We start from the raw sequence: 27,141 nt of genomic DNA on the forward strand, positions 1-27,141 counted from the left end.
AGAGAAGCTCTGCATGCAAGTTTGTGTAAAACCAATTATAATGAGCGAAGATATGGATTTGACTTTGCCCCTTCTTTCTTTGTTCAAAAAGTGATTTTGCATTCATACGTTTGTAGGGATACTGGTTGAAATTTTTCCTTGCTATGAACTTTTTTAGGGTCAAGTACGTAGTAGGACTAGGTCATTGAACTTTGTTAAAATAATTTTCTAATCGGTAAATCTTTAAATATTATAAAATAGTTATACAATAATCATTAAATTTATTGAATTATTACAAAACATTGATTGTGATATTTTTTGGTTTTTCACATAAATCGTTGTTATTTCTAGAGGTCATGAGTTCGAACACTAACTACTGTAAGTTGAGTGTTCATTGTCAAATGGATGAGAGTACTTAGAACAATTACTATTTTGTAATCATCTTTAGTTTAATCAATATATATCTATATATTATAATAATTATGTCGGCTCATTTCAAAAGATCTTTAAAACTTGTTTTAATCTGTCTTAAACTAAATTTATTTCTTAAAAGATCTTTTTTATTAGTCTACGTTGATTATAAGATATCATCTGTCTGAAAGATTCAATTATTTGACAATGAACGCCTAAATACTCCTGTAAATATTGTGTTCGAATCCGAATCTCTAAGAATAATAATTATTTCTTAACTATTGAGGTCGATTGACGCAGACATTTCTTAAAAAATATTAGCATTAAACTATTAATTACGATTATGAAGTTGAATAAGATAACAACGGAAATTCTAATATATATATATATAGGGATAGACTTAGAGGGGGCGGTCACCCCACCTAAGAATTTGAAATTCTTATATATTTTAGATATTTTTTTGTATTTCCTTATTGAAAATTTATTTTCTTTCCCTCTAAAATTTTATAAGTTTATCTCTCCTTTAAAAATTAACTGACCCTTATTCACATATGTAATGGGATAAGGAGGAGGTAAGATAGTAGGCTGTCTCCAACACCAGGTTGAGAACAGCTTCCGTAGGAGACCTCCGAATTATAAAATGCCCTCCATGGGACTCGATCCCACGACCCCAAGATTAATAACCTTGTGCTCTACCAACTGAGTTGGATAGTCATTTCACCCACTAACATAACATCCTATTTCTGTCTCCCCTCTCTCTCCCTCTCTCTAAAACCAAATCATTTTTCTCTAGACAAACACGAACCAAACCAAACTAAACCAAATTGATATCACTCTCGCTCCAACCACAACTCGCATGTGCTAAGTTTTTAAGTTATTACATCATATATCCCCAAATTATAACTTTTATTTTAAATTAATCCTTAAACTATTGCGTATTTCAATTTGATCCCTAAAAAATCATCTCTAAACTATGACCTTCTTTCTAAATTGATTCCCAAACTTTTGAATATTCCATTTTCATCCCCAAATTCATCCAAATATATTATTAGTTTCAACAATAGTTTAACCTAATTTTTTCAAACATATAATAATATAACTTGGACTAACGATTTTATTAACGAGGGATTTGATAGGTATATATGTATAATTTGGAATGAAATTATAATATTCAAAAAGTTTGGGGATCAATTTAAAATGAAAGTCATAGTTTGGGGATGAAAGTGAAATGTTCAAAAGTTCAAGGACTCATTTAGAATGATAGTCATAGTTTAGAGATGAAATTGAAATATTTAAAAGTTTAAGGACCAATTTAAAATGAGAGTTATACTTTGAGGACATGTGAAGCAATTAACTCTTTTTTTTTATTATTATTATTTTGATTAAGCTAAACGCGATTATAAAGTATTATATGTTTTAAGTACTCTCAATCATTTGATAATAAATGTCCAATCACCCTAACAACCGCTGGTACTCAAACTCATAACTTCTAAGAATAATAACGATTTATTTAATCACCTAATTAAGTTATTTTATATATTTTTTTATTTTCTGAAACAGTACTTTAAAAGAAACTTTTACTTGATGGTACGGAGATATTGTCTCCCTCTACTTTGTGAATTGCGTGAGGCCCCCCTTTCACCCTTTTACTGTTCAATTTTATAAACATTGTTTTTGTATAATGGTTAAATGTGCTCTTAGTCCCTATACTTCTTCGTACAATTATAACATAATCCCTATACTTTTTATTTTCATAATTTTATCCTCAACTTTCCAGATTAGAAAACTCAATTCCAATTGTCGACACCATTAATTTTTTTTCATTAAATAAAGTCCATTATACCATCATTTTCTTTATACATTGCTTTCAAATTAGTATCGAAAAAATAAAATAGAAAAAAAGAATACGTGTTTGTACAACTATATATATTTATCAAGGTTATAGAGTTTTATGTACCCTCATAAAATCCCCCTCTAATTTATCACCACCTACAATCAAATCATTATCCTCGACATGTGCAACGGCGGAGCACAAATCAAAACTAGTGGGGCTCATAGCCCCCGATAATTTTAAAATTTATACTTTGGACTTTTACATTTTTAAAATATTTAATTTATCCCCCATAATTTTTTTACAAATTTATATTAATCTTTTGAATATCCTTAATTAAACCCCCCCCATAATTTTTAAAAATTCTCATCACATCTCTCAAATTTAAAAAATATATATAAATTAAACCTTCAAAAAAATAAAATTTTAATATAAACCTCTAATTTTTTAAAAAAAATTAATTGCTCTCAAACTCTATCACCAAGTTCATCCCTTGGACATGTGACTTTTTAAGAATTTTTCATGTATCTTTGTGTGTTCTTATCTTTCCTTATCATTATTTTGCGATAGTTTACTACTTGTGCTGGTAGAGCACAAAGTTCTTAACCTTGAGGTCGTGGGATCGAGTCCCACGGAGGGTATTTCATAATTCGGAGGTCTCTTACGGAAGCTGCTCTCAACTTGGTGTTGGAGGTAGCCTACTATCTTACCTCCCCCTTTCCCCATACATATGGGAAAAAGGGACAACCATTACTACTTGTTATCCTCAAGATACATCGACAAATTTAATCAACACACTTAACAATGTCAACAACCAGACTTGACTTTGTAAATTCGAAAAGTAGAGAGATTAAATTCATGAAAATAGTAGTAGGATGACTAAATTTCAAATACACGAAAAAATGTTCAAAGACTCGAAGCGTAATTTACCCCAAAAACAGATGCAAAGCATGAAAAAATTATGGGTGGTTTTGTCAAGTGAAGAAAATGACAAATAAAATGTTTATCAAATCGCCATCAACCCTTGAATTTTCCTCTCCAAATTTTATTTTAATTTTGTGTGTGGGGAACAGAGGCGCATGTGATCGTCCCAGAAATGCCCAGACAAAGAAACCAACACCAAAGTCGTCCAGTCCCTACCTATTTTCACTCCATGTGGTTCACATGTGCTGGACAAGTAATATATTTTTTTTTTGCAACTATTAGTATTCGATATATTGATCAACTAATTCGGATTCGATATTATAAAGATGAGGACGACCCTCCCAATCCAACTTGCTATATTTACAAACGTCAGGATTCGAATCTCTAACATTACTTAAATGATTTAGTGTCTCATCCTATTAGACCAACCGATTGCTGGTGCTGGACGAGTAATATTTATATAGGAATATTGTGAGTATTTATTGCATTGACTGCCTTCAATTCATCATGTGTTACTCTCTGGAATGTAGGGTAATCATAATAGTTTTGATTAAATTTAAAATTAAATTGGGTCGGATTTAATTTTAGGATCAAACTCTTTTAATGTTATTATAGTTATTTATAATGTTTCGATTCAAAATCTTATTTATAGGATATTGGTCTCTTTCATGAACGAAACTAGGATTGAATATCGGGAAGAGTCAAATTATTTAATATCAAATTATGAGTAGGGATGAAAATGAGTCGGGTTAGATTTTCGCCAAACTCGAATTTGATTCGAACATTCTATCCGTCCACCCGTCACCCTACCTAGGTTTAGGGAAACTCCACTTATTTTTTTAGTTAAAATTCGTACCCCACCCGATCCAACCGTACATAAATATATATAATTTTATTTTTATTAGGTAAAATAAAGTCTTAATAAAAAATATAAAAAAGTATTATTGCATCTATCTCTAAATATATAAGAGCTAATATTATTTTCTTAGGTCGAGTCAGACCGAGGAATGTTTACTCTAAAGTCGATACGAACCATTTTTTTTGTTGAAAAAGTTGATATTTTTAAAGTTGAACAATTATATTTATAAGATAATGATTAATAATGATTATAGACATATATTATCTTATGATCACTTTAAATTATTTATTTTTTTTAATAAAAGTAAAATTATATTTGCAATTTATTTATTAAATTAAAATTTGAGATTTAATATATTTGCTTTAAATTTATTAAATTTAATATATTTACTTTAAATTTATATTTTACTTTAAATTGAGATTTGCTATATTTGCAAATATCAATATTTGAATCTCTGACATTATTTAAAAAAATTAATGTTTAATCTCATAGACCAATTAATTTATGGTTCGTATAATTGTTTTTAGATCTGAGTGGGTTGGTAAAGATGAATGACCAACTCTAGTCAGCTATCGACTCTACCTACACATGGTTGAATCTCCACTTGGTTTATTAAGCATGGAGCATACCATAACTTTATATATATATACTGGACCTACCACTGCCGTTAATGTCCATTTGTTCCTTCCTTTTATTTTCTTTTATAAAATTTTAGGTCTAGTTCATAGATTCATTTTGTAAATCTCATTAATTTCATACAATTTGCATTTTGGTATGTTGTTAATATTTTAATAAATTGATAGTTCGAGTTAATCATATTTATTGTGTAGGTGAAGTTTTAAATCTACTTGATATTTGATCATATTAATTTATATTATTATTTTTATATATTAGATAGTTTTTCTTTATTAATCTAAGATGATTACGAATGGTATATATTATAAAGATTATCAATTATTTGACAATGAAAGTTCTAACATCTTTGCAGTCTCTAGTGCTCGAATATGGGACCTATAGCAATAATAACCATCTCTTTAACTATTGAGGTAGTTTGATTTGTGCATATACAATTTTAATTTACTTGACTGATGAAACGTATGATTTACGTAAATAAATAGAAAATTAAGCACGAACCAAGCAATTTAAGTGGTAAAGAAATTATTGTTATTCATTGTGATCCCGAATTCGAGTACCATAAATTTCATGTGTGAACGTCCAATGTTAAATGATCTAGAGTTATCTCTGAAAGGACTCGAATTAAAAATTTTTAAGATTTTCATGATTTCAACAAGATTAGCTATAAAAATATTACAAGTGAAGACAAAAGATGTGTATTATAAAAACTTGAAAATGTATCAACAAGGGTTGGTTCAAGTAGTAAGCAGTTTGATATCATTTTAAGCAAGCTCTCAAGTTCAAGTCTTTGTGTATTTAGAAAATCCTTGCTAGGAGACTCACCCACCCAAACCAGGTGTGTGATGCATATTGATCCGAATTTATCAAAGCGAACCTTGAACCGGGAAGAAAAAAATTGAAAATGTCTCTTGCTCCAAAGAGTGGGGATGATATGGATATCCATATTTAACCAAAATATTAAGTTTTGGCCTTATAAACAAAGGTAAAAAAAGGTACTACATAGTAGGAGAAATGAAGGTAATGCTGAATTTTCTAGGGCATCCCATTGGGTCACTCTCACCATAATAAATTCGATATCAATTGAAACATACTTAATTAATCGATCAAATTGAATTTTAATTTAACAAAGTTTTCAGAATTAACATAAAATAAACTCGATTAAGATAAAAAAACATCTTAAATATAATTTTTTTATATATATATTAAAATAATTTGATCCAATTATCCGATCGAGACCTCTAAACAAATAGTATGGAGAATGGGCAATTGATTGAGTTCCGCAAGTAGCGAAACAGAATCCAACGTGGGGAAGAAAGCGGGTGTTTGTTTGTAAAGCTTGAAATATAAGACAAAAGGGTTCTCCTTTTGCCAGCTTATCGCAATCCTACTCCATTTATTCCATATCATAAAGCTTATATATCACCTCCCTTACTTAATACCGTATCAATTAACGTATCCTTTTATTGTCGATATGTTTTTGTATATTATTTTAAATTTATTAGTATTTTTTATATGTGGTACTATATTTTATATAGGTAAAAGGGTAATTTTTGCCCCTATAGTAGATCAAATTTATCATTTTCACCCTTATCGTATTTTCGTATCAATTTAGTCCTCGAAATTACTCAATTATATCATTATATACCGTATCACCCACTTAAAATCCTAATTTAAGGGTTTTAAGTTAGAGATTAAAGTTTAGGGTTTAAGGTTATCAATATAGGATTTTAAGTTAGATGTGGGATATAGAATAATACAATTAAACAACTTTGAGAATACGGTAAGGGTGAAAATAATAAATTAGGTCTACTACATGGGCAAAAGTGACTCTTAAGCCTTATATATACCAATGAATATGAGTCAGTTCAGATATTTGGCCGATTCAAATTTGAATCGAGCATTTTACCCCTTCATTTGTTACCTGATCCATTTTGGGTTTGGAGATGTTCTACCTGATTTGAAACTCTACTCGGTTTTTTGGGGTGAAAACTCGTACATGACCCGACTCAACCTAACACAATTATATATAAAAAAATATTTTTATTAGATAAAATAGGAACTTAATTAAATCTGACTCGAGCCGTTTGTCCTAATTTTCTCTCAACTTTTGTGTCACTGACTCACTTTCACCCCTCTTTTTTTTTCTTTGTTTGGCTGACGACCAGGGGCGGAGCGATGTTGGGGCTCAAAAGGGTCCCAACTCCTATTAAAAATTTAGTATATTCGATATAATTTTGATCTAATAGTATTTTAGTTCATGTAAAAATAAATATTTAAATTAAAAATATAATAATTTATTAAATATTTAATCAAGTATGGGTCGAACTAAAGAATGATAATCTCATATTCTCAAATTTTTTGTCTAGTAACAATTAAAGTCATTGTAAGTTTAAATATTATACAAATTATGTGTTGTTTGTGAATTTTGAGTTATATATATATATATCTGGGTTGAATACAGGATACTATTTGTACAAAGACTCTCAATCATTTGACAATAAATGCTCATACTCTTACATAAGCAATGCTCAAGCTCAGGACCTCAAGGATAACAACCATCTCTTAATCACTAAAGTCGTTTAGTTATGCTGAATTTTGAGTATGAATACCTAATAAGTCATTTTATTTTTCTTAAATAGTCTAATATTACGGCCTCTGTCAAATTTTAATTATGGCTCCGTCCCTGCTGACAATGACACTAGTTTTGATGTTGATCATCAACCGCAGAGAATTATTGTTTTTCCTTTACATGCTTATATCATATATTTGCTTTTCCTTTATTTTTTTAATTTTAAATAATTATGATTTTATGGTACGTTTTCCTTAATTTTTGATACATTTTTAATCTTCTTTATCGTTCGTTTAATTATTTTTAATCATGATTATTTGTTATTTAATTTTCTAATCGTTTGGTCGTATCTCTTGCATTATAAATCGGGACAATCAATATTTGATCTTAATTCCTTCCATGGAGACCGGGACGATCACTTACTCCAACTGATTATTGTCTAATTCTTCTTTTAATTTAACTTTAATAGCCCAAACACATATTATTACAATGACAATTTTTTGTTATGTGCATCACGTATCATGTATGAGTGTTCAATGTTTATTGAATTAATTATTAATATTTAATTTATTAATCGATTAATTCAAATCTGATATTGCAGAGGTAAGGACGATTCTCCCCATCCAGTTTAAATGTTCAGTATTTCATATAAATCCAAAAATTACGTAAATAATATGAATCAAGGTTTACAAGTTAACATGTGTATTTACTTAGATTTATAAACTATAGGAATTTAATATATATATATATATAAAGGCAATATAAAATAAAAACTATGAATATAGGGAAATTTAATATAAACTTTAACTTCTTTTGTATAATACTAATAAAGATAAAGTTTAGCATGAACCCAAATGACCTCAATGATAAAGCAATTGTTGTTATTCTTTGAGGTCATGGGTTCGAGTATTATGAATATCATAAATACAAGCGTTTAATCTCAAAAAGTTGAAAGTTATCTTTGAACATATACTATCTTGTACTTACCTTAGATTATTAAAAAAAATTATATATAACACTATGTGAAGTTTTTTTTTAGATTTTGAGTTCGAGCAATGCATCTGTATGTTGTGCAATCGTTTGCATTGTGTACGTGTATTGTCGATGATTAGTGGCGAAATAAAAGAGCAACTAGTGAGGGCCAAGCCCCCTCAAAATTTTTAGAAATTTATATTAAATTTTAATTTTTTTGAATGTTCTTGATTAAAACCCTCCCATAAATTTTAAAAATTCTCATTAAGCCTCTTAAAATTTTAAAAATTTTAGTTAGTCCTTATTTTTTTAGAAAAAAATGTAAACTAAATCCTTTTAAAAAATTAATAATTTAATTTAAACCTTTGAATTTTTTAAAGTTTTAAGTTGGCCCCTCAAATTATATCACCAAGTTTCGTCATTGTCAATGATTAAGAAATATTCTGAATAAATATTACATTTATAACCACACTAAACTATTAAAAAGAAGAGTGTTCATATTTAAACTCAAAACACAATATTAATAAGTATACTCATTTACCACTACATTAAATCAACTAATATATATATAAATGGCTGTCCCTTTTTCCCATATGTATGGGATAAGGGGGAGGTAAGATAGTAGGCTACCCCCAACACCAGGTTGAGAGCAACTTCCGTAAGAGACCTCCGAATTATGAAATGCCCTCCGTGGGACTCGATCACATGACCTCAAGGTTAAGAACCTTGTGCTCTACCTCCGTAAATCAACTAATATATATAATATATTAAATCCAAAATTTGAAATTCACAATTTTATTTCCATTTAAGAAACATGCCATTATTTGGTAATAATAATATAATTATAGAAAGATAAGTCATTGTTATATTGGCTAACCATGAAAGATAAAAAAAAATGGTGAAATGGTAATTGACTAATATATTATAAAAATGTAAAATAATTGGCTTACTTTGGTTATAAATCAAAATATAAATCCTTAAAAACTCAAAATAGGAAAGAGATCTAATTTCACAAAATGTCTTAATCTATTGTCCAAATAATAAATTAATTCTTAAATTTCAAAATATTTTAATTTAAGTCCTCATTACTGTATCATTCATTAATCAATGTTTGCATCGATCAATATTTGTTGCTTTAGTCATCAAATGTTACTTATGACGATATCATATTCGAGACCTAATATCAACTATAGTTCATTTCAACGTAAGTTTTTTTTTTCATTGTACCACGAGTTTGGTTAACCATATGAACGATAAAATATATAGTTCATATTCGTATTATATTTAAGTTGTCATGTGACGTTCGAACTAATAGTAATCTTGACAAAAGGATATAATTGGTAAGATTGTAAGTTTGAGAACCCTAGGGTTTAGGGTTTTCATCAGATCAGCTCCCGTCACCGCTAGCAAGGCCTATCGCCGACGTCAGCCACTGCCAAGCCGAGAAGCAAGCCGCTGTCGACGAGCCTCCGATTGCGTCGATCAAGCCACCCTTGTTCAACCATTAACCAAATCCAAACAAATCACAAAACAAATAAAAATCACACCAAATCCCAACCAATGCAGGAAAATCCAGGAGCCATCATTGAATTTACCAACTCTCAACCAAAACAAATCCTCACCACCATAAAAATCAAAGTAAAAAAGGAGAGTTGAGTTCGAACCAGGGAGGGGAGATCCCGAAAAAAAAAGAAAAGAAAAGGAAATCGAATAGGAACAGAATAAAAAAAGGGTTCGAATAAAAACAAGAAGAAAGAGGGGACCCAGCTTTATGAAAAAAACAGAGGGAAACTTTTCAGATAAGAAAGAGAGAGATCATAAATAAAAAAGAACGTTTTTTAAAAAAAAAAAAGAAAAACAAAAAAGAGTGAAAGAAATCGCCCCTCTCGGTTAGAACCCATTTGGTCGGTGGTGAAAGGAAGCGTTCGGGGACTCCGTTGACATATATGAACGGTGAAAGGACAGAGAGGAAGACAGTGGACAACATATCTCAAAACCATGACAATCCAATGACGGACGACGATCGATCAGAAAGATGAAAGTCGTACGGTCTTTGGCTATTTTGCGACGATCGGAGCATCCCTTGCCTAAAAGAACCCCATATCCTGACTCCCCTCATCGATATGAGTCTTTCGGTGTGACTTGGTGCCCATCAGTGGCATCGGACGGCGGTTGTCGGTCGATCGAAGGCCTTAACCGATGACACAAAGAAGGGAGAACTTCTCTCTCTAAGGAAGAAAACAAAAGAAAATAAAATAAACTGGAAAGAAAGAAAGAAAGAAAAGGGGTATTTACACCTCATTCAAAACGATGTCGTTTTGGTACCTTTGAACTCGCGTGTTTTGGACTTCCATGGGTAAATTCTCTCCTCAATCCCTCTAGGTTTTCAAAAAGTTCATTTTAGTCCTTATAGCGTGAAATCTGGTTTAATTCTTTGTAGTTTGGCCTCTAGATTTCACTTTAATGCAATTTAATTACTTTTCGAGATTTTATTGACCATCTAATGTGAATCTTTTATTTTTCACATGTTCATTTTAGTCCTTCTTTGATCTTTATGTGTTTAATATCATTTTTAGTCCATGTATTCTTTTGTTTTTGCATTTTTATATTAAAGTTGTCATTTTTTTTATTATTTAGTCATTCTTTTGGTGCTTTGGTTTATTTGCATGCTTGATCATAGTTATTTCTGTCATGATTTGGTCTAATCCTTTTTAAATAATTAATATATATTGTTTAGCTCCTATGTTTTTGTTGGTCATTCATTTTAGTTTTTACTTTTATATATATTTACACATATGTATAAATTTTTAGTGATGTTTTCATTATGTTTTATTAGATATTAAATATAAATATATGGTAATATTCTTTGTACGTGTTTTATAAAGTGTGACCTTTTTTATGTATTATGCATATATTTTCATTTGTTTATAAATTTGGTTACTTGGCATCCTATGAATGTGCAATTTGGTACATATAACTCTAGGGTTTATTTTAAATTAATATGTATGTTACCCTCTCAAGCATTGCTTGAATTTGAATCAAATAATGTGATTAAATGTAATATATTTTTAATTTAAGTTCATTGTAAGTGATCGTCTTAATGAATTAGAGGTCACTTCCAATGGCTTAAAAAAAAAGGGTATCCTATAAGCGAAACAAATAAAATTGTTTTCATTTAAAATTTAGGATTGAGAAAAAAATTGTGTTATTTTAATTAAATTCACTGAGAAAAAACTGTTAGAATGGATCTAAGGACTAGTCTCGATGTCTTTAACTGTTAGAATGGATCTAAGGACCAGTCTCGATGTCTTTAAATAATTGAATATTCTTATTCTTATTAAAGGTTGATAAAATAATTAATTAATCGTATTTGTTTGATATATATATTTAATTTTCACATCTTATTTTGTATGTGCTTAAATGGGATCTCAAAATAAATTATATTTGAACGTATAAATTTATTGTAAGGACAACTAATTAATTAATTTGGTATCGATATAGGGCGTTGTGGGGGTGTTAATCCTTCCCCACGCGTAACCGACTCCGAAACTCAAATTTTTTATAACGCAAATCGTAAAATTTTTGTATTAATTAAAATTAATATTTTTATTAAAATGATAAATATTTATTTGGGTGTCCAATCATACCATAAACAAAGATTAGTGACGAGTAATACTCGTTTATCAATGGACACGTTTCATTTTTTGTCCCTTTCTAACATTAAACATTTAATTTAAACCTCTGAACTCTTTAGCTAAGTGGGGAATTTATATTTTTGGTCCCTCCTACTATACCATTTTTAAATAACTGTTTTAGTATTGACCCACCAAAATTGTATCATTTAATTTCGATCCCCTTCTAAGTTATTAACTTTGTTCATATTCTTAAAAAATTAAATATTTAATTTAAACCTCTGAACTCTTTAGCTAAGTGGGGAATTTGAAATTTTTGTCCCTCCTGCTATACCATTTTTAAATAACTTTTTTAGTATTGACCCATCAAAATTGTGTCATTTAATTTCGATCCCCTTCTAAGTTATTAACTTTGTTCATACTTTTAAATAAATTTAGAGTTTGAATATTATGAATAAAAAATACAAGAGCTTTATTTTATATTAAAAATTTCGACTTATTTCGATTTCAGATATAATAATAATTGCATGGATGAATACATGATTTTATGCTAGATGTACGAACTTAAGAAGTTATATTGGATATTTAGGAGTGTTATTTTTTAATAGTCTGAAGTGATTATAAAGTATTATTTGTTCAAAATCTTTTGTAGTCATTGACAACACACGCACACTACAAAAACAACTAATTGAATTTGAGATCTCTAAAGAAAACAACACTATCTTTTATCACTGAGATCATTCAATAGATTCTATGAATACAAAATTAGATCTTTGACAAAAGATTAATAAACTACGTTAGAATTTAAAATTTTTAAAGATACAAGCGAACTCCTGAACATCATCTCGATCCATCCCCAAATAGGTCATTTCGATACAAAATAAAAAATAATAATAAATAAAAGTTGTTGTTATGCGGCTCCAAAACTCTTCGTCCAATTCAAGAGCCAGCCACCACCACTCGACAAAACACACAAACAAATCCCCTCACAAACCAAAACTCTGAATCCCAAAGCCTTATTATATAACAAGCTCACTCTCCCTTTTCTCTGTTTGTTTTCTTGAGTGCTGAAACAACAACAACCATCCATTTCTCTACGTCTTTTCATAAGTATAATTCTGTTAGCCCTTTGTTAATTTTTCTCTCATCAATGGATTGTTGGTCTCCTTCTTTAACTGTGGATGAAGAGTTCGAGAAGCTCGTCATTCGTATGAACCCCCCGAGGTATAATTCTTGGTTTGAAACCGTTTTTGTGTTTTTGGGGTCTTGGGGTTGTTTTAATTGGCCTGAAATGGCGAAGGTTTCAAGAATTTTCTATGTTATTGTTGGTGATTTGCAGGGTTACCGTCGATAATGCCGCGAGCAGGAAAGCAACTTTAATCAAGGTTGAAGAACGATTGGACTTTATTGAGATTGTTTTTTTTTTCAGGGGCGATTTTGTTGAGGATTTTCAGAATTGTTTGCAGGTTGATAGTGCTAATAAGAGAGGGAGTCTTCTGGAGGTGGTTCAAGTGCTAACCGATTTGGATCTTATGATTCGACGAGCTTACATTTCTTCAGATGGAGAGTGGTTCATGGATGGTATCTGCCTCTTGGTTTTCGGATTCTGTTTGGTGGAAATTGGTTGTTGATTCCATGGATTTTTTGTTCTGATTTGGGTCTTTTTTCTTCTTCCTTCAAATGGTTTGTTTTCGCAGTGTTCCATGTCACCGATCAACATGGCAATAAACTATCTGAAGTAGATGTTGCAGAGAAAATTCAGCAGGTAATTCTGCAAAGAAAAAAAAAAGAACCCCAGAATTTTATCTTGTAAAAATTCATCAAATTTTGGATACTTAGCTGAATTTGAAACGTGAGGTACTCGAATTCGGATGTGAGTGTCAGATATAGATATATATTTAACACATATCCTCTTCTTCGCATGTCAGACACGAGTACTTCAAAGAAAAATGAAGAGTTCGAGTAACTTACCTGCAATAAGACTGCAAAAAACTCATTCTCAATTAGCCTTATTGCAGTCTTTTTATGCTCCACTCAAATTTCAATCATAGATATTGCCGAGTTTTTATGTGAGGTAAACTGAAAATTCGAATGTTCAGTGTACATATCTGGTTGCATGCTTCTGACAAATTTGAGTCAAGTCGAGTCGAGTCTTCTAGCATAACCATAATCCTTTTTTTTGTGTATCCACAAATAGATACAATGTTGGACAAAATAGTGGCAATGTTTGCTGTATGTCTGTACAATTATGATGGTTTAGCTACATGTTATGAGTCATGTGAGTTACATATAATTCGATGATTAATTCGACATGTTTTCAGCAACTGGGACCGAGAGCATACAGCTTCCGGTCCTTGGCAAGATCTGTGGGTGTTCAAGCCGTCTCAAAACAGACGATTATTGAATTGACCGGGAGAGACCGCCCGGGCTTGCTCTCGGAGATTTTTGCTGTTCTGACCGACCTTAAGTGTAACATCGTGGCTGCCGAAGTATGGACCCATAATTCAAGAATGGCATCTGTTGTATATATTGCTGATGAGACGAATGGATCGTCAATCGATGATCCCGAAAGACTAACGAAGATCAAGCAGCTTCTCCTCTATGTCCTCAAAGGGGATAGAGATAAGAGGAGTGCTAACACCGCTGTTTCTGTGGGCTCGATGCATAAGGAAAGGAGACTGCATCAGATGATGTATGCTGATCGTGATTACGATATGGATGATGCTAACATCGGATCAACAGGAGAACGGAGTAAACCACTAGTAACTGTGGAAAATTGTGAGCCTAAAGGTTACACCGTCGTGAACTTGCGGTGCCCTGATCGGCCTAAGTTACTCTTTGATACGGTTTGCACATTAACAGATATGCAATATGTCGTATACCATGCGACTGTCATAGCAGAAGGACCAGAGGCTTATCAGGTTTCCCCTCATTATATTTTATGTTAATTCACTTAGTAATTCCTATTTGTTCGTAGATTATAATCGATTTCGTTGATCGGTAGGAATACTATATCAGGCACATGGATGGTTGCCCTATTAGTTCCGAAGCCGAGAGACAGAGGGTAATTCATTGTTTGGAGGCTGCTATTAAGAGGCGAGCTTCCGAGGTACGGAGGCGGGGAAATCTCGATTACATTCCTAGTTTTCTATTCATTTTGCTAGCTTGTATTGATATCAGTAAGTTGTTTGTGATGTGCAGGGCATAAGATTGGAACTCTGTAGCGATGACAGGGTCGGCCTTCTATCGGATGTAACTCGAATATTTAGAGAAAACGGCCTTTCCGTCACACGAGCAGAGGTCACAACGAGGGGATCCCAGGCCATAAACACATTTTATGTTACCGATGCGTCTGGAAATCCAGTGAAAAGCGAAACGATCGAATCAGTTCAGAAAGAGATTGGCCTTACCATACTTCATGTGAAGGACGAAGCGTACCCGAAATCTACTCCGCCACAAGAGAGTAGGATATTCTCGTTGGGAACTCTATTCAAATCTCGGTCGGAGAAGCTTCTTTACAACCTGGGACTGATAAAGTCATGTTCTTGATGCTTTCGGCTCGGATTAATTGGTAGGTTTATGCCTCAGAAAACCAAATTTCAAAGTGTAGATCGTTGGTTCTTAGACATAGACATTTTAGCTTGTAAAGCTTCCATGTAAATATTTTTCCCCTCATGTTCTTCAAGAGTACTGTAAATACATCTGTTTTAGACATTGCCAACAAATTAACTGTGTTAGCTTATGATTGGAATGTGTTCTAAGGTGACATTGGATGGATTCTGAAGGGACACACACAATGATTGGAATTCAAAATCCATTTAATCTAGAACCTTCACGTCAGGTAAACTAATTCGAAGATCGGAAAAATAGTGACGGATGAACAACTAGGATTAGGCTTCAGACATCGGAAGCTCACCGCAATCATTGATAACCACCTTCTTTCTAGAACGGTCTCATTGATCGGTCTCTCGGGATTCTATGAGCTTATCGACGTCCATGCCTTCAAAAACCTGCCGGAACACGACATGCCTTTAAGCCGACCATGGTGTCTGCAATTTTCCCAGAGTTTGAGCAGCTATATATGTAATTGATAATCCAACTATAAGGCTAAAAGGAAGCATTGAGAACAATTGCCATTTTAATCATATGTACTACTTTGAGAATGATTTTCATGTTCAGATATCAAAATGGTTTAAAAATAACTTAGGTACGTATTTGCAAACAATTGCAAAGCTTAGGGGCCATTTGTTAAATTAAATTTTTTAAAATATACTTTATGTCACCGTTCCAACCTTTAACGTTTAAGCTAATTACTAGACCGTCCGGACTCTAGAAGGACCTGGTTGATATTCACAAGAACTTTAAGGATTCAAATAAAATATTATAAATTAAAAAAAAACAATTTAAAGTCATTGATCGTAATTTGGGGATGTCTTTTGTAATTAACCCATATTTTAATCATTAGCTTTTGATTGTATTGGTGTCACACTTCGATTAGCTTAGTTGATGCCTAGCGGTATCTATTCCTTGGAGTACTATTTTTGGCCATCTCCTTGCCGATTAATTTCCTTTAACGAAGAAATTCGAACCCCAAACTCTAAATTTCATCAACATCGTTTTTTTGTTGTTGAAAATATTCATCATCATCAACATCGTTGAAGGAGAAAGGGTATGTTCTTCTTTGATATTCCATCGATTAGCGTTAGCTTCCCACTTTCCAACATCTTTTTGTTTGTATGTGTGTGTAATTTTTGTATGTTTGAATTAGATTTATCGATTTGTTTTGTTGTTTTATTTATATATACTTTAATTTATTGTTTTTTGACAAATTATTAGTGATTTAAGTATCCGATTTACGTTGTTTTCAAGGACAAACCTACTGTAAACATTTGTTTTTTATGCTTCTATGATTTAATATGAAACTGGGTTTTCTTTGAAATTACTGAAATCATTAACAAATATGTTGTTTCCTTTTGGTGATCGTAGAAAACGTGAATTGAAGAAGGAAAGATCAAAGATGTTGGGGATCGCAAGGCAAAAGGTTATTTTCTGGAAACTCAGCTGCTCTCTTATATATGAATATGAAAGGATTTTTATTTTTTGTTTTTAATTTTATGACTTAATTTCTTTGCACCAGATGTTGGAGCAGTCATTGAAGAAGATTCGGCCTGCGGTGTCTGTGTTGAGAAGTTACTCATCTGATGCGAAACAGGTAAAAAAATTCACTCATTTTTTGATGCAGTTCTTTAAATGTTTTGATTTTAATGTTATTAGATGCCGAATTGTGTCTTTCGAGTGTTAATCCATTCGAAATGGAGTAGATGTGTGTACGATCTTAGGAGCTGCTCTGTAGGTTGGTTGCTTGTATGTTGGGATGGAACGACGGGGCTGGCGGGGACGATTGCCCCTGAACAATTTAAATTCTCATATAATTTAGATATTTTCTATTGATAGTCTATTTTCGCCCCCTCTAGCATAGAATCATACGTCCGTCTTTGCTTGTATGTGTTTGCCCAGTGCAGACACACATATGGCTATGGTCCTGTTATTAATTTTAAGCTGATCTTGTGATCATTATTGTCTGCTGAAGGCAAGGCTTAATTTTTTTCCTCTAATGACAATCATGTGCAGATGAATATGAGAGGGGCGTTAAACTCTGCACTTGATGAGGAGATGTCAGCTGATTCGAAAGTCTTTTTGATCGGTGAAGAGGTGAGAAAATGTTAACGATGATCAATTTTTATTATTCTAGCCAAATTTTCAGCTATTCCTTTTGCTTTTACTTCCATTCTCATGTTTCTTTTTTTAATATAAAATGCAGGTCGGAGAATATCAGGGTGCATACAAGGTTGACATTTTTGTGCAAGAATGAAATTCTTATTTCATCATCTTTAAAAGAGGCCATAGGAGCATTTTTACATCTCTCTGAAGATTGTCTTTTGTTTCCATCCTTTTTAGATAACCAAGGGGCTTCTGGACAAGTATGGACCCGAACGGGTTCGAGACACTCCAATTACTGAGGTTATTTTGTTCTGTGGCTTTTCATATTTGCATGTATTGATGCCTTGTAGTTTCTTATTGCACTTTTCTTTTCTCACCACAGTTTTTTATATCTTGTTTCATAGGCTGGTTTTACTGGGATTGTGGTCGGGGCGGCTTACTATGGTCTGAAACCCGTCATGGAGTTTATGACGTTTAACTTCTCGATGCAGGTTCGAGAGTTCTGTCTCTAATCTCTGCTTATGTACACCTATATTAGTGTTTTGTTTACCATATACATCATCGCATGCTTGGTTGAAGATGATGATGTTAACAATCGATATCCTTCTAAGTCTGTATGAATGAATATGCATATTTTTTCTGAAGTCTGACATACTGAAGAACATAAGTGGTTTCATTATATGATAATAGGATTTGGATGTTCAATAGAGTTAATGATTTGGATGTCATTTATGTATGCTAGTATTTTATGATCATTTCGACTCTGGTTTCTCTCAAATGTGTTGTTATCAGATCTTTTATCTGTTTTGAGAGGTCCTAATTGTTAGGACCGTCGGCGCACCCCATGGCGCAGCGGAAACAAAACTCGACGGTCTCACCAGCGATCCAAGTACAAAAAACTGAAATCGGGAGGAAGAGATGCGAATACTTAAAGCGGGTTCCTTGAAAAACAGCAAGGAAAGCAGTGAATTCTGGTGGTGTAGATCGGTTCGAATCGTAAGCCTCCACGAAATCACGTCTCGGCCTCTACTCAGTTCACCCGATTGAGAGCAATTTTGTTTTCCCCCAAAACAGTTTTGAGAGAAAGTGGCTGAAGGTTTTGTGTGTGTTCTCCCCAAAACGGCTGCTAGACCTAACACACCCTTTTATAGCCAAGTTAACCTAGTATATTAGGGTTTTTATTATTTCAAATTAATTAAATCTATATTTAATTAATTAGAATTTAATAATCCTTTTATATTCAAGTTACCCTAATCATATCAGGGATTTTATTATTTAAAATTAATTAAATCTATATTTAATTAATTGAAATTAAATATTTAGGATTATTAAAATATATATACTTAATTAACTCTAGATATATTTTAGTAACGTACAACAAATTGTATATTTTTGCTCGTTTCAATCTTAGGGTGTGACCCTGTAGGTTCTTGTAACATTAGAAGTAATTATTAGAACAATTCTAATATTACATACAATGAGTGACATCTAGCAATATATCATTGTCACCTAAGTTACAAGAAAATATGATTCGATATATCATCTTGGTGATTAACTCTTTTATGTATTATATCCTTATGTCCTTTATATCTAGAATAGGCACAAGTCTTGGAATAGTCACACTTGTATAGCCCATCTATTGTTTCTTGATTTCTAGAGTAGACTTTAATTAACGAATAGTTTATGATATCTCATATCAATTTATTCGAGCATGGCCATGCGTTTCTAGTCTTACTCAATCAAGAGGCCTATGATATATTTCCTATTATGTAGGAAGGACACATCATATCTTAATCATACACACCCACTACATATATTGAGATATATTCAATAACAGTCTTTATAGAGCAACCAGTTACGGAGCTTGTTTAGTTGCATCAAAACATACAACAATATATGTTGGGATAGTATTGATCTCAAGTCTGAGGATCATACATATAGCCATCACTATGAGTAATGTTATGACTGTCACATAATAATCCAAGACATATGCTCATGGTGGGTCAATCCAATACATTGTTCTCTAACAATATAATCATGTATTAATTCTGACATCTCTATGTCAATGACAGCTCGTTGTCATCAATCAATAACATGTTAGTCTTGAGCGTATTATTATTGTCCATGCCCATAATAATACTTGACTAGAGATCTTTTAATAATAACAATTATGTCATTATATGGACTTTATTATCTTCCAGTTTATGTTAAACACATATATATAACTGAAAATAATAGCGGCAATGCCTTTATTCAATAAAATCGGTAAATAAGTATTATTACAATCATCATATGATTGGTCTTTGGGCATACTCTAACACTAATGGTGCCGCAGCCGGTGTTGGTGCCCAACACTCTCAGGTTTGATTTCTTAATACTGTTCCTTGCACTGTTTATCTGGTTTATTTACATTCATCTACTTTCTTTTGTTCCAAGAGTCCACCGAGGTTAAATTTCGAGTTACATTGTTCTAGGTCTTATGATGCTGTTTACTTGTTTCCATATTTTAGAAATCGAGTTGAGTTTCGATCGAGTAAGAAGCTTGTTCAATTGTTTCATATCTTGGTTACTTTTCAGTGTTATGCTGCGTGGTATGCTACTTATCCTGGGTTGAAAGTGCTGTCATCATACAACTCCGAAGATGCTCGTGGACTGCTCAAAAGCGGCTATTAGAGATCCCGACCCAGTTGCTTTCCTCGAGAATGAGTTGTTGTAAGTGAATTAGTGAACTCTGACTCTTTCTGTATTGATCGACTTTAATGCATGATGCTACTTCGGTATAATTGTTATCCTTCAGATACGGTGAATCATTCCCGATTGCTGATGAAGTTCTGGATTTTAGTTTTTGCCTTCCAACGGAAAAGCTAAGGTAGTTCTATGGTCCCACCTAAAATTTTCCATTGATTCTGCTATAACTTGATCTCATGAAGCTGCATTTTAATACATGTACATATATAGTTTTTAACCACTACTTTTAATAGATGGAGAGAAAAGGAAAGCATGTGACTATTGCGGCTTATTCGAAAATGGTGGGCTATTCTCTTAAGGTATGTCTTGTATGCAATATCTGTTTCGATATGCAAATGCGTAACTATCATTCAAGAAGATTGATCTTGTAATGAATGGCCAAGGAAATAACTATGAGTGTGTTTAACCCGATGCATATCGGTATTCGTTGCCGTTGTGCCTTAGGCGGGAACTTCATTTATCCATGTTATCACCTACCAATATACCAGATAATTGTCCTTTATGTAAGTAGTACTGATATTTTTGCTTGTGGGATTATCTTCTAAGGGATTGATTGTTGTTCAGGCAGCTGAGATACTCTAAAAGGATGGAATCGATGCCGAGGTAAAAATTATAACTCAAAAGTAGTGCAAGTCCTTACAAGTGCAATGACCGATCTTCGTTAAATACAGGTTGTAAATTTGCGTTCGATTAGGCCGCTAGATCGATCCACCATTAACAACTCTGTCAGGAAAACCAACAGATTGATCACAGTCGAAGAGGCATTTCCGCAGCACGGTGTCGGTGCTGAAATATGGTTCGAGTTCTTTTCCCTTAAAACTCTTTTAATTTCTGCTTAACATATATTATGGCACCTTGTATATATTTACACGGTGTACTTCGTTTGCAGTGCATGTGTCTTGGAAGAGAGTTTTGCATATCTCGATGCACCAGTCGAGAGAATTGCCGGAGCCGATGTTCCTATGCCGTATTCGGAAAATCTCGAGAGAATGGCGGTGCCACAGGTGATTCCATTTCTCCCTATTCTTGTACAATTACTATTAGATGAAGAAAATTGCTGCAAAGAGAGCATGCTACAGATCGGTACCATCGGCCGCCGCTGCTTAATCGAAACCAGTTCGAGCAGCAAACATTTTCTAATACAGGTTAGTGTCGATGCTGGCCCCTTGCATCATCTTAATCTGTAAATGGCTTAATATACTATTTGGTCCCAGGAATGAAGCACAACGCCGTTAGGGAGGAGCTGCATCAATTTAATAAGTGGGAGGAGATTGTTAGAAATTTGGTGATATTGTGATCATTAAACCTTGAGATAGGTTTTATTTTTTGTTTCGTACTTTAATGTTCCTAAATTACAACTTTTAATGTATATTTAGAGGCGAATAAAACTTGACTTGAAAAAAAAAATTGTAATTTAATCTGATATTAAAAAATTTGATTTGACTCGATTTATACTTTTATAAACTCAATTAAACTCGAATTTTTTAAATAAATTTAAGTTATAGAATAAGATTACAAAGTTTAGTAATTAGTATGTTGATTTTCAAGTTTTAAGTTGAGTCTCTCATCTTTACAAGATATATATATCAGATGTGAAAAAAACTTGAAATATATATGAATATTGTATATGATTATAAAAATTCATTTAACTCGAAAATTCTTAAATAAAGTATCACTATGGACGATAATTTAACTCAAATTAGATGAGTTTAGACCCATTCTTCAGGTTGAGTTAAATCGGATATTATAAAAGATGACATCAAATTAAATTTGAATTTAAGATAAATTTTTTTTTGATTCAACCCAAAATAATATGATTTTCTTTTATATATTTAAAGGTAATTACTCTAATCTTTCTCTCTCTTTTAATTAGGTCTTTATTTTATCAGATGAAAATATTCTTTCATATTTATATTAAAACAAATCAAATATAAATTTTTATTCTAAAATTTGAATCATGTTTCAAATCGTATAAAACCTCTCTAAACTCGTGTTAGGATGTCATCATCCTAAACTTGAGTAAAGTTAGGTGGAGGGGTATATTACATTTCATCATCCTAATATTATCCCCTAATCAAAAACCCTAAACATCTCCCACTTGCTTGCCTTAGCTCAGAATCCAACACTCCGTTGGTAGCGTTAAGGGAAAGAGTAAAAATACTCTGTGAAATAGTAACTTTTGCCCTATAATAGATTTAATTTATCATTTTCACTCATATTATATTTCTGAATCAATTTAACCCTCAAAGTTGTTCAATTACATCATTATATACCTCACCTCTAACTTAAAACCCTAAAGTGATTTGAGATTTAAGATTATTAATTTAGAGTTTACAGTTAAAAAATAGAATGATACAATTAAACAACTTTAAGGACAAAATTAATACGAAAATATGATAAGAACAAAAATGATAAATTGAGTCTACTACCGGAACAAAGTTGACCCTCAAGCCAAAATACTTCAATTTGATGGAACTAGCAAGCGGAAAATACTAAGATCATATAGAAAATGCTAAGCTACACGTTTAGATGTAAAAAAAGAAATATTTACAGCACAATCCATACAAAGATCATTCACTCTCACTACACAGCTTCTAATCATCAGGAGCTTCCGTAGCCTTCACAAATCGACCTTTAACCCGCTTCCGTGTATCCGCTCTTTCCTTCCTCGATTCGTATCGAATGTGTTTATCATACCTGTTTGGACAATGGAGATTGTCGTTAACAGCACCGTGACATTTCGTTATAAATCCTCAATGCGTCATATTAAAAACAATCTTCAAACGTTCTAATTGAATTTTTAAAGTATCAGTACTATATCAATCAAGTCCTTCCATCAGCTTGGAAGTAAGCGTAGGCGTTAAATGTCAGTGCAGATCTGTCATGTAACGATTTTAAAACACGCAAATCAAATAAACATGTTTACCTATCGTATACTATAGACAACTTGGATCACTATATTTTTTTACAAGTGAGATCCAAGTAGTTTACGCGATAGGTAAATGTGTTTATATAATTCAGGTGTTTTAAATTTACTCCATATTTGAGCTGGCATTTAAGTCGAAGCTAATAACAAAGCTAAAGAAAGGACCTGATGGGATACAAAACTAGAGCTTTTGAAGTTCAAGACAAATTTAGAATCTTGGTCACAGAAACAAGATACAAATAAAATAAAAAAAACCTTTAACAGGTGAAATTACGTAGCTAAGCTTAAGTGTAAGGATTTTTGTACCTTCGTGTTTTCTTCTTCTCCTTGTAACGCTGCATGGCATTGCCTCGGTTCTGCCCCAGCAACTCGCGATCAGCCTTACTAATTGCTGTTGGCATTGCTTGCTCAACCGGCCTCACAAGGAAAGGTTGTTCGGGGAAGTTAACATCATTGGAACTGCTAGACCCTTTGTGTTTACCCAAAGCTGAACCCGATGATGGCTTTGGTAGTGGTAGATTGTTGCTCTCAGATGTGGCTGGTCCACTTGCACCTGGGTTATTTGTGTCGTTCTGCATTTTCAAGCTCCAAAATCAACACTCAAAAGAGACTTTAATGTAAGCAAAACAAAGTTAACCTTGCTGTATCTAGGGGAGGAGGGGATTGCCGAGTAGTGCAACAATTCCCAATCAAATTTCCAAGTTTATTTGGCATCAAACAAAGATAACACAGACCAAATAAACAAACCTTGTGAAATAATGGAAGAACTTTTCCCGTTTGGCATCTGACCTGATTCAGTTCTAGAATAATCAAAACCCAACATGACTACCAGATACTTGAAGATCGAGAGCCACCCTTAAATTCAAAAAGGGCATATATTCACTTTTGCTTTTTTTCCTAGGACTCCCAGTTAAGCCATATTTCAGTCGGATCGGACCCAAACACAAAATACTCTCCCATAAACCATTTTCAAGGTTTGAACCTTTGTTTTCAAGTGTCAATAGGAAGCCTCAACCATTACTCCAAGAGAAGTGTTATGATAAACGATGTATTAAATTTATGTTTCTGGCCACATGATAAATTCACAGAAACTCCAGTAATTATGAACAAGAAATCACAAGAAAAGACGAATCATAACACAATAGTGAAAATAGAGAATGAGCAAGGAACATACATTATTGAGTGAAGTCAAATCATGTTTTGGAGGGGGGTAGCCTAGCAAATTTGCATTAGTGCCTTGGTTAAAATTGTTAATCAAGAAACCTGTATGGCTTCTGCCGTACCCAACTTCATCTTCCAATCTGGATTGCCTGCACTCTTCTTGACCCCTCAACCGCCCTAGCTTAAAATCCCAAATCTGTAATCAATTCTAACCAACTTATCGTTACTATTTCAAATTGCCAAAGCTAACAACATTGATTTTTTTTCATAAAATAAAATAAGAGGAAGCTTTGATTACAGATTAGGAAATCCATCAACTTTAATTTGTCAAAATTGGTACTTCTGAGTGATCTGACCATCTTAATTTAAGAAAAGTCAACAATTAATCCAATTGGACAACATGGTTAAATCGTTGTTCATATGGAAATAAGTAATAAAAATCAACAGTTGATCAATTTATACGCAATAAATTAACAAAAATCATCGATTTAAGATCATGTGTTTCTCAACATCTAGACTAACTTCTCGGATCAAATTCTGACAAATTAAAATCGAAGACTGGAGACTAATTTATCAATTTTATTTTTGTAGAGGAATGAATTTATAATTAGACCTAAGAAAAAGTACCTGGGGAGCTCGACCGTTTGGATTACCATTCAACGCCACATTTCCTTCATTAACAACGTGTTCGCTTTCTTGTGTTTGCGTCATCAGCAAAGAAGTGAACAGAGCCGGCGTTTGTGTTAGCTGTTGTGGCAACGGCTGTATAACTTCTTGTTGAGTCACAAAACCGACGTTCGGTTCGACGTTACACACTAGATTGTCCTCATCTCCACATCCACCTTCGGCGATACCGCCTTCACCACCGTCCATGGAATTTCTTTTCATCAACTCCACAAGCTGCTTATAAATAACCTGTTTGCACTTCCCGCTGCCGCGACTTTCTTTCTTCAACGTCTCCCCGTAGCAGTCAAGACCCTCGGACGGCACCATCATTTCTTGCAAACCAGCCTCGTACAACCAAGATTCCACTGGCGGCATGACCAAATCTTGGTGATACACGTTCCAGCTCCGATCCGAGGCTTTCTTCTCCTCCAGATCGAATCCCCATGCCGAAGCCAACTCCACAGCCGACGGGCAACCAGAGAACCCTTCCACGAGGGTGCGATCGTGCGCCGCCGACACAGAGCAACTACCGTGCGCGTCCCAATCACACACTTGACAAAGCACCAGATTATCGGTCTCGCACCGAACTGAAACCGGTTCATTCCCGCAATTATCACAGATCTGAGACCGGAGATGCTTTCGAGAGAGCAGGTTCGCCGAGTGAACGTGCTGGTCGCAAAACAAACAGAGCTTCGCAGAGTCAGCTCGGCAGTAAAGAATCGCCGTTTGCTCGTTGCAGAAATCACATGGCACGGCTCCCTTAACTGCTGGAATAACCATAGTTTTTGTGATAGACAATTAAAATTTCAAAGAAAAAAGAAAAAAAAAACCCTAGCCTCGATGTAGAAGATGAAGATTAGAAAGCACAGCAGACAGCATAGCAGAGATAAATTATTTTAAATAAATAAATGAGATTTTTTCCAGCTTTTTATTACTATGATTAAACAGATTACTATTTTTGTAGGGTAGTTTGCTTCGTACTGAGCACATGACAAGTATTGGGGAAGCAAATTTGCTTTCATTTTAAATCAATATGGGATAATCTAATTTTTAGTCCTTCAATTTGACAAATTTTACAATTTTGTCCATATTTTTGTCCTCGTCATTTTCTGAATTTAGTAACTTTTTTCGTACCTAAGTGGTTAAATGAATTGTTGTTATTCTTAGGGGTCACAGATTCGAACATCAACGACTGTAAGGGTGATTGAACGTTAATTATTAAACGATTAAAATTATTTATAATAGATACGACTCTATAATATTTTTAGCTTAATAAAAAAAATTGATGAATCGATACTCTAATATTATATCATATGATAACGAAATACGGGGAGGATATGGAGGGTATGACCCCTAAAATTTTGAAATTTTGGCATTTGATCTATTGAAATTTGAAAATTTGATTATTAGGTCCTTTCAAATATTTAAAAGTTTTAGTTATTTTCTTAAAATCTATACATCGAAGAATACAATTTAACGTTAAAATTATGCACTATATAATATGTAAGACCCCTTCAAAAAATCTCTAATTGATTGTCCAAAATTGAATGTTGAAATCCATTAATAATGTCTTGTGAGTGATGGGCTCAAAATGTTACATCGTAAAATAATAAATTTAAGTTTAAGTTTAAGAACTAATATGAACAAAAATTCAAATATCAATTTATTAACTTTTTAAAATATAATCATTAAAATTTGTTTTATCCCTAAAAATATAATCTTTCTAAATTGTAATGACAAAATTTTCCAATATATTATATTCAAATTGTTTAGAATATAAGTTTACACGTGTATATTTAAAATTTGATTCTATAGATTTTAAAAATATTCCTCATCTCTTACAAAATATTTGATTAAATAATGTCAACACTGCTACTGGTTTTTAGCAATTAGGTATTAAAATAAGGATAAGAAAAAGAAAAAAGAAAAGTAAAATAAAGATAATAAATATTAACGGACAACAACCAATATTAAAACTAATAGCGTGGTTTATCAACTATAATTAAAAAGGAAGGAATAAGCTACTAGGTTTTTTAAGAGAAAACGAAGGAACAAGCTTCTTTTCAAATTTTATATAATTTATATACTTTCAATTTTTAAAAATTC

The 27,141-nt window shown here is 32.7% G+C and overlaps 2 protein-coding genes and 1 pseudogene across 2 annotated transcripts; 2 read left to right on the forward strand and 1 right to left on the reverse strand.

Moving 5' to 3' along the window:
* The first annotated feature begins 12,763 nt into the window (after positions 1–12,763).
* Positions 12,764–15,561, forward strand: LOC120160241 (ACT domain-containing protein ACR4-like). The gene is made up of 8 exons (XM_039170654.1): positions 12,764–13,037; positions 13,153–13,198; positions 13,280–13,394; positions 13,511–13,578; positions 14,135–14,734; positions 14,818–14,922; positions 15,015–15,388; positions 15,424–15,561. The coding sequence occupies exons 1-7, from the start codon at positions 12,964–12,966 to the stop codon at positions 15,360–15,362; spliced, it is 1,356 nt and encodes a 451-aa protein (XP_039026585.1). The 5' UTR covers positions 12,764–12,963; the 3' UTR covers positions 15,363–15,388; positions 15,424–15,561.
* A 768-nt stretch (positions 15,562–16,329) lies between these two features.
* On the forward strand, positions 16,330–21,642 carry LOC120160220 (annotated as a pseudogene).
* A 1,035-nt stretch (positions 21,643–22,677) lies between these two features.
* LOC120160760 (zinc finger protein CONSTANS-LIKE 14-like) lies at positions 22,678–25,950 on the reverse strand. The gene is made up of 4 exons (XM_039171112.1): positions 24,997–25,950; positions 24,383–24,565; positions 23,515–23,780; positions 22,678–22,979 (listed from the first exon to the last, which is right to left on the reverse strand). Exons 1-4 carry the CDS (start codon positions 25,813–25,815, stop codon positions 22,877–22,879), a joined length of 1,371 nt encoding a protein of 456 aa, XP_039027043.1. The 5' UTR covers positions 25,816–25,950; the 3' UTR covers positions 22,678–22,876.
* Between the last annotated feature and the right edge of the window lie 1,191 nt (positions 25,951–27,141).

The sequence above is a fragment of the Hibiscus syriacus genome, unplaced genomic scaffold (assembly GCF_006381635.1).
Source record: "Hibiscus syriacus cultivar Baekdansim isolate YM2019G1 unplaced genomic scaffold, ASM638163v2 tig00111392_pilon, whole genome shotgun sequence".
In the NCBI taxonomy this organism is placed as follows: domain Eukaryota; kingdom Viridiplantae; phylum Streptophyta; class Magnoliopsida; order Malvales; family Malvaceae; genus Hibiscus; species Hibiscus syriacus.

Excerpts from the sequence above, each read along its gene's own strand:
- LOC120160241 (XM_039170654.1), top strand. The coding sequence starts at position 12,964 with ATGGATTGTTGGTCTCCTTCTTTAACTGTGGATGAAGAGTTCGAGAAG. Across the intron at positions 13,199-13,279 it reads GGAAAGCAACTTTAATCAAG|GTTGATAGTGCTAATAAGAG; the intron begins GTTGAAGAACGA and ends AATTGTTTGCAG. Across the intron at positions 14,923-15,014 it reads TTAAGAGGCGAGCTTCCGAG|GGCATAAGATTGGAACTCTG; the intron begins GTACGGAGGCGG and ends TGTGATGTGCAG.
- LOC120160760 (XM_039171112.1), bottom strand. The coding sequence starts at position 25,815 with ATGGTTATTCCAGCAGTTAAGGGAGCCGTGCCATGTGATTTCTGCAAC. Across the intron at positions 24,566-24,996 it reads CAAACGGTCGAGCTCCCCAG|ATTTGGGATTTTAAGCTAGG; the intron begins GTACTTTTTCTT and ends AATTGATTACAG. Across the intron at positions 23,781-24,382 it reads ATTTGACTTCACTCAATAAT|AACGACACAAATAACCCAGG; the intron begins GTATGTTCCTTG and ends TTGAAAATGCAG.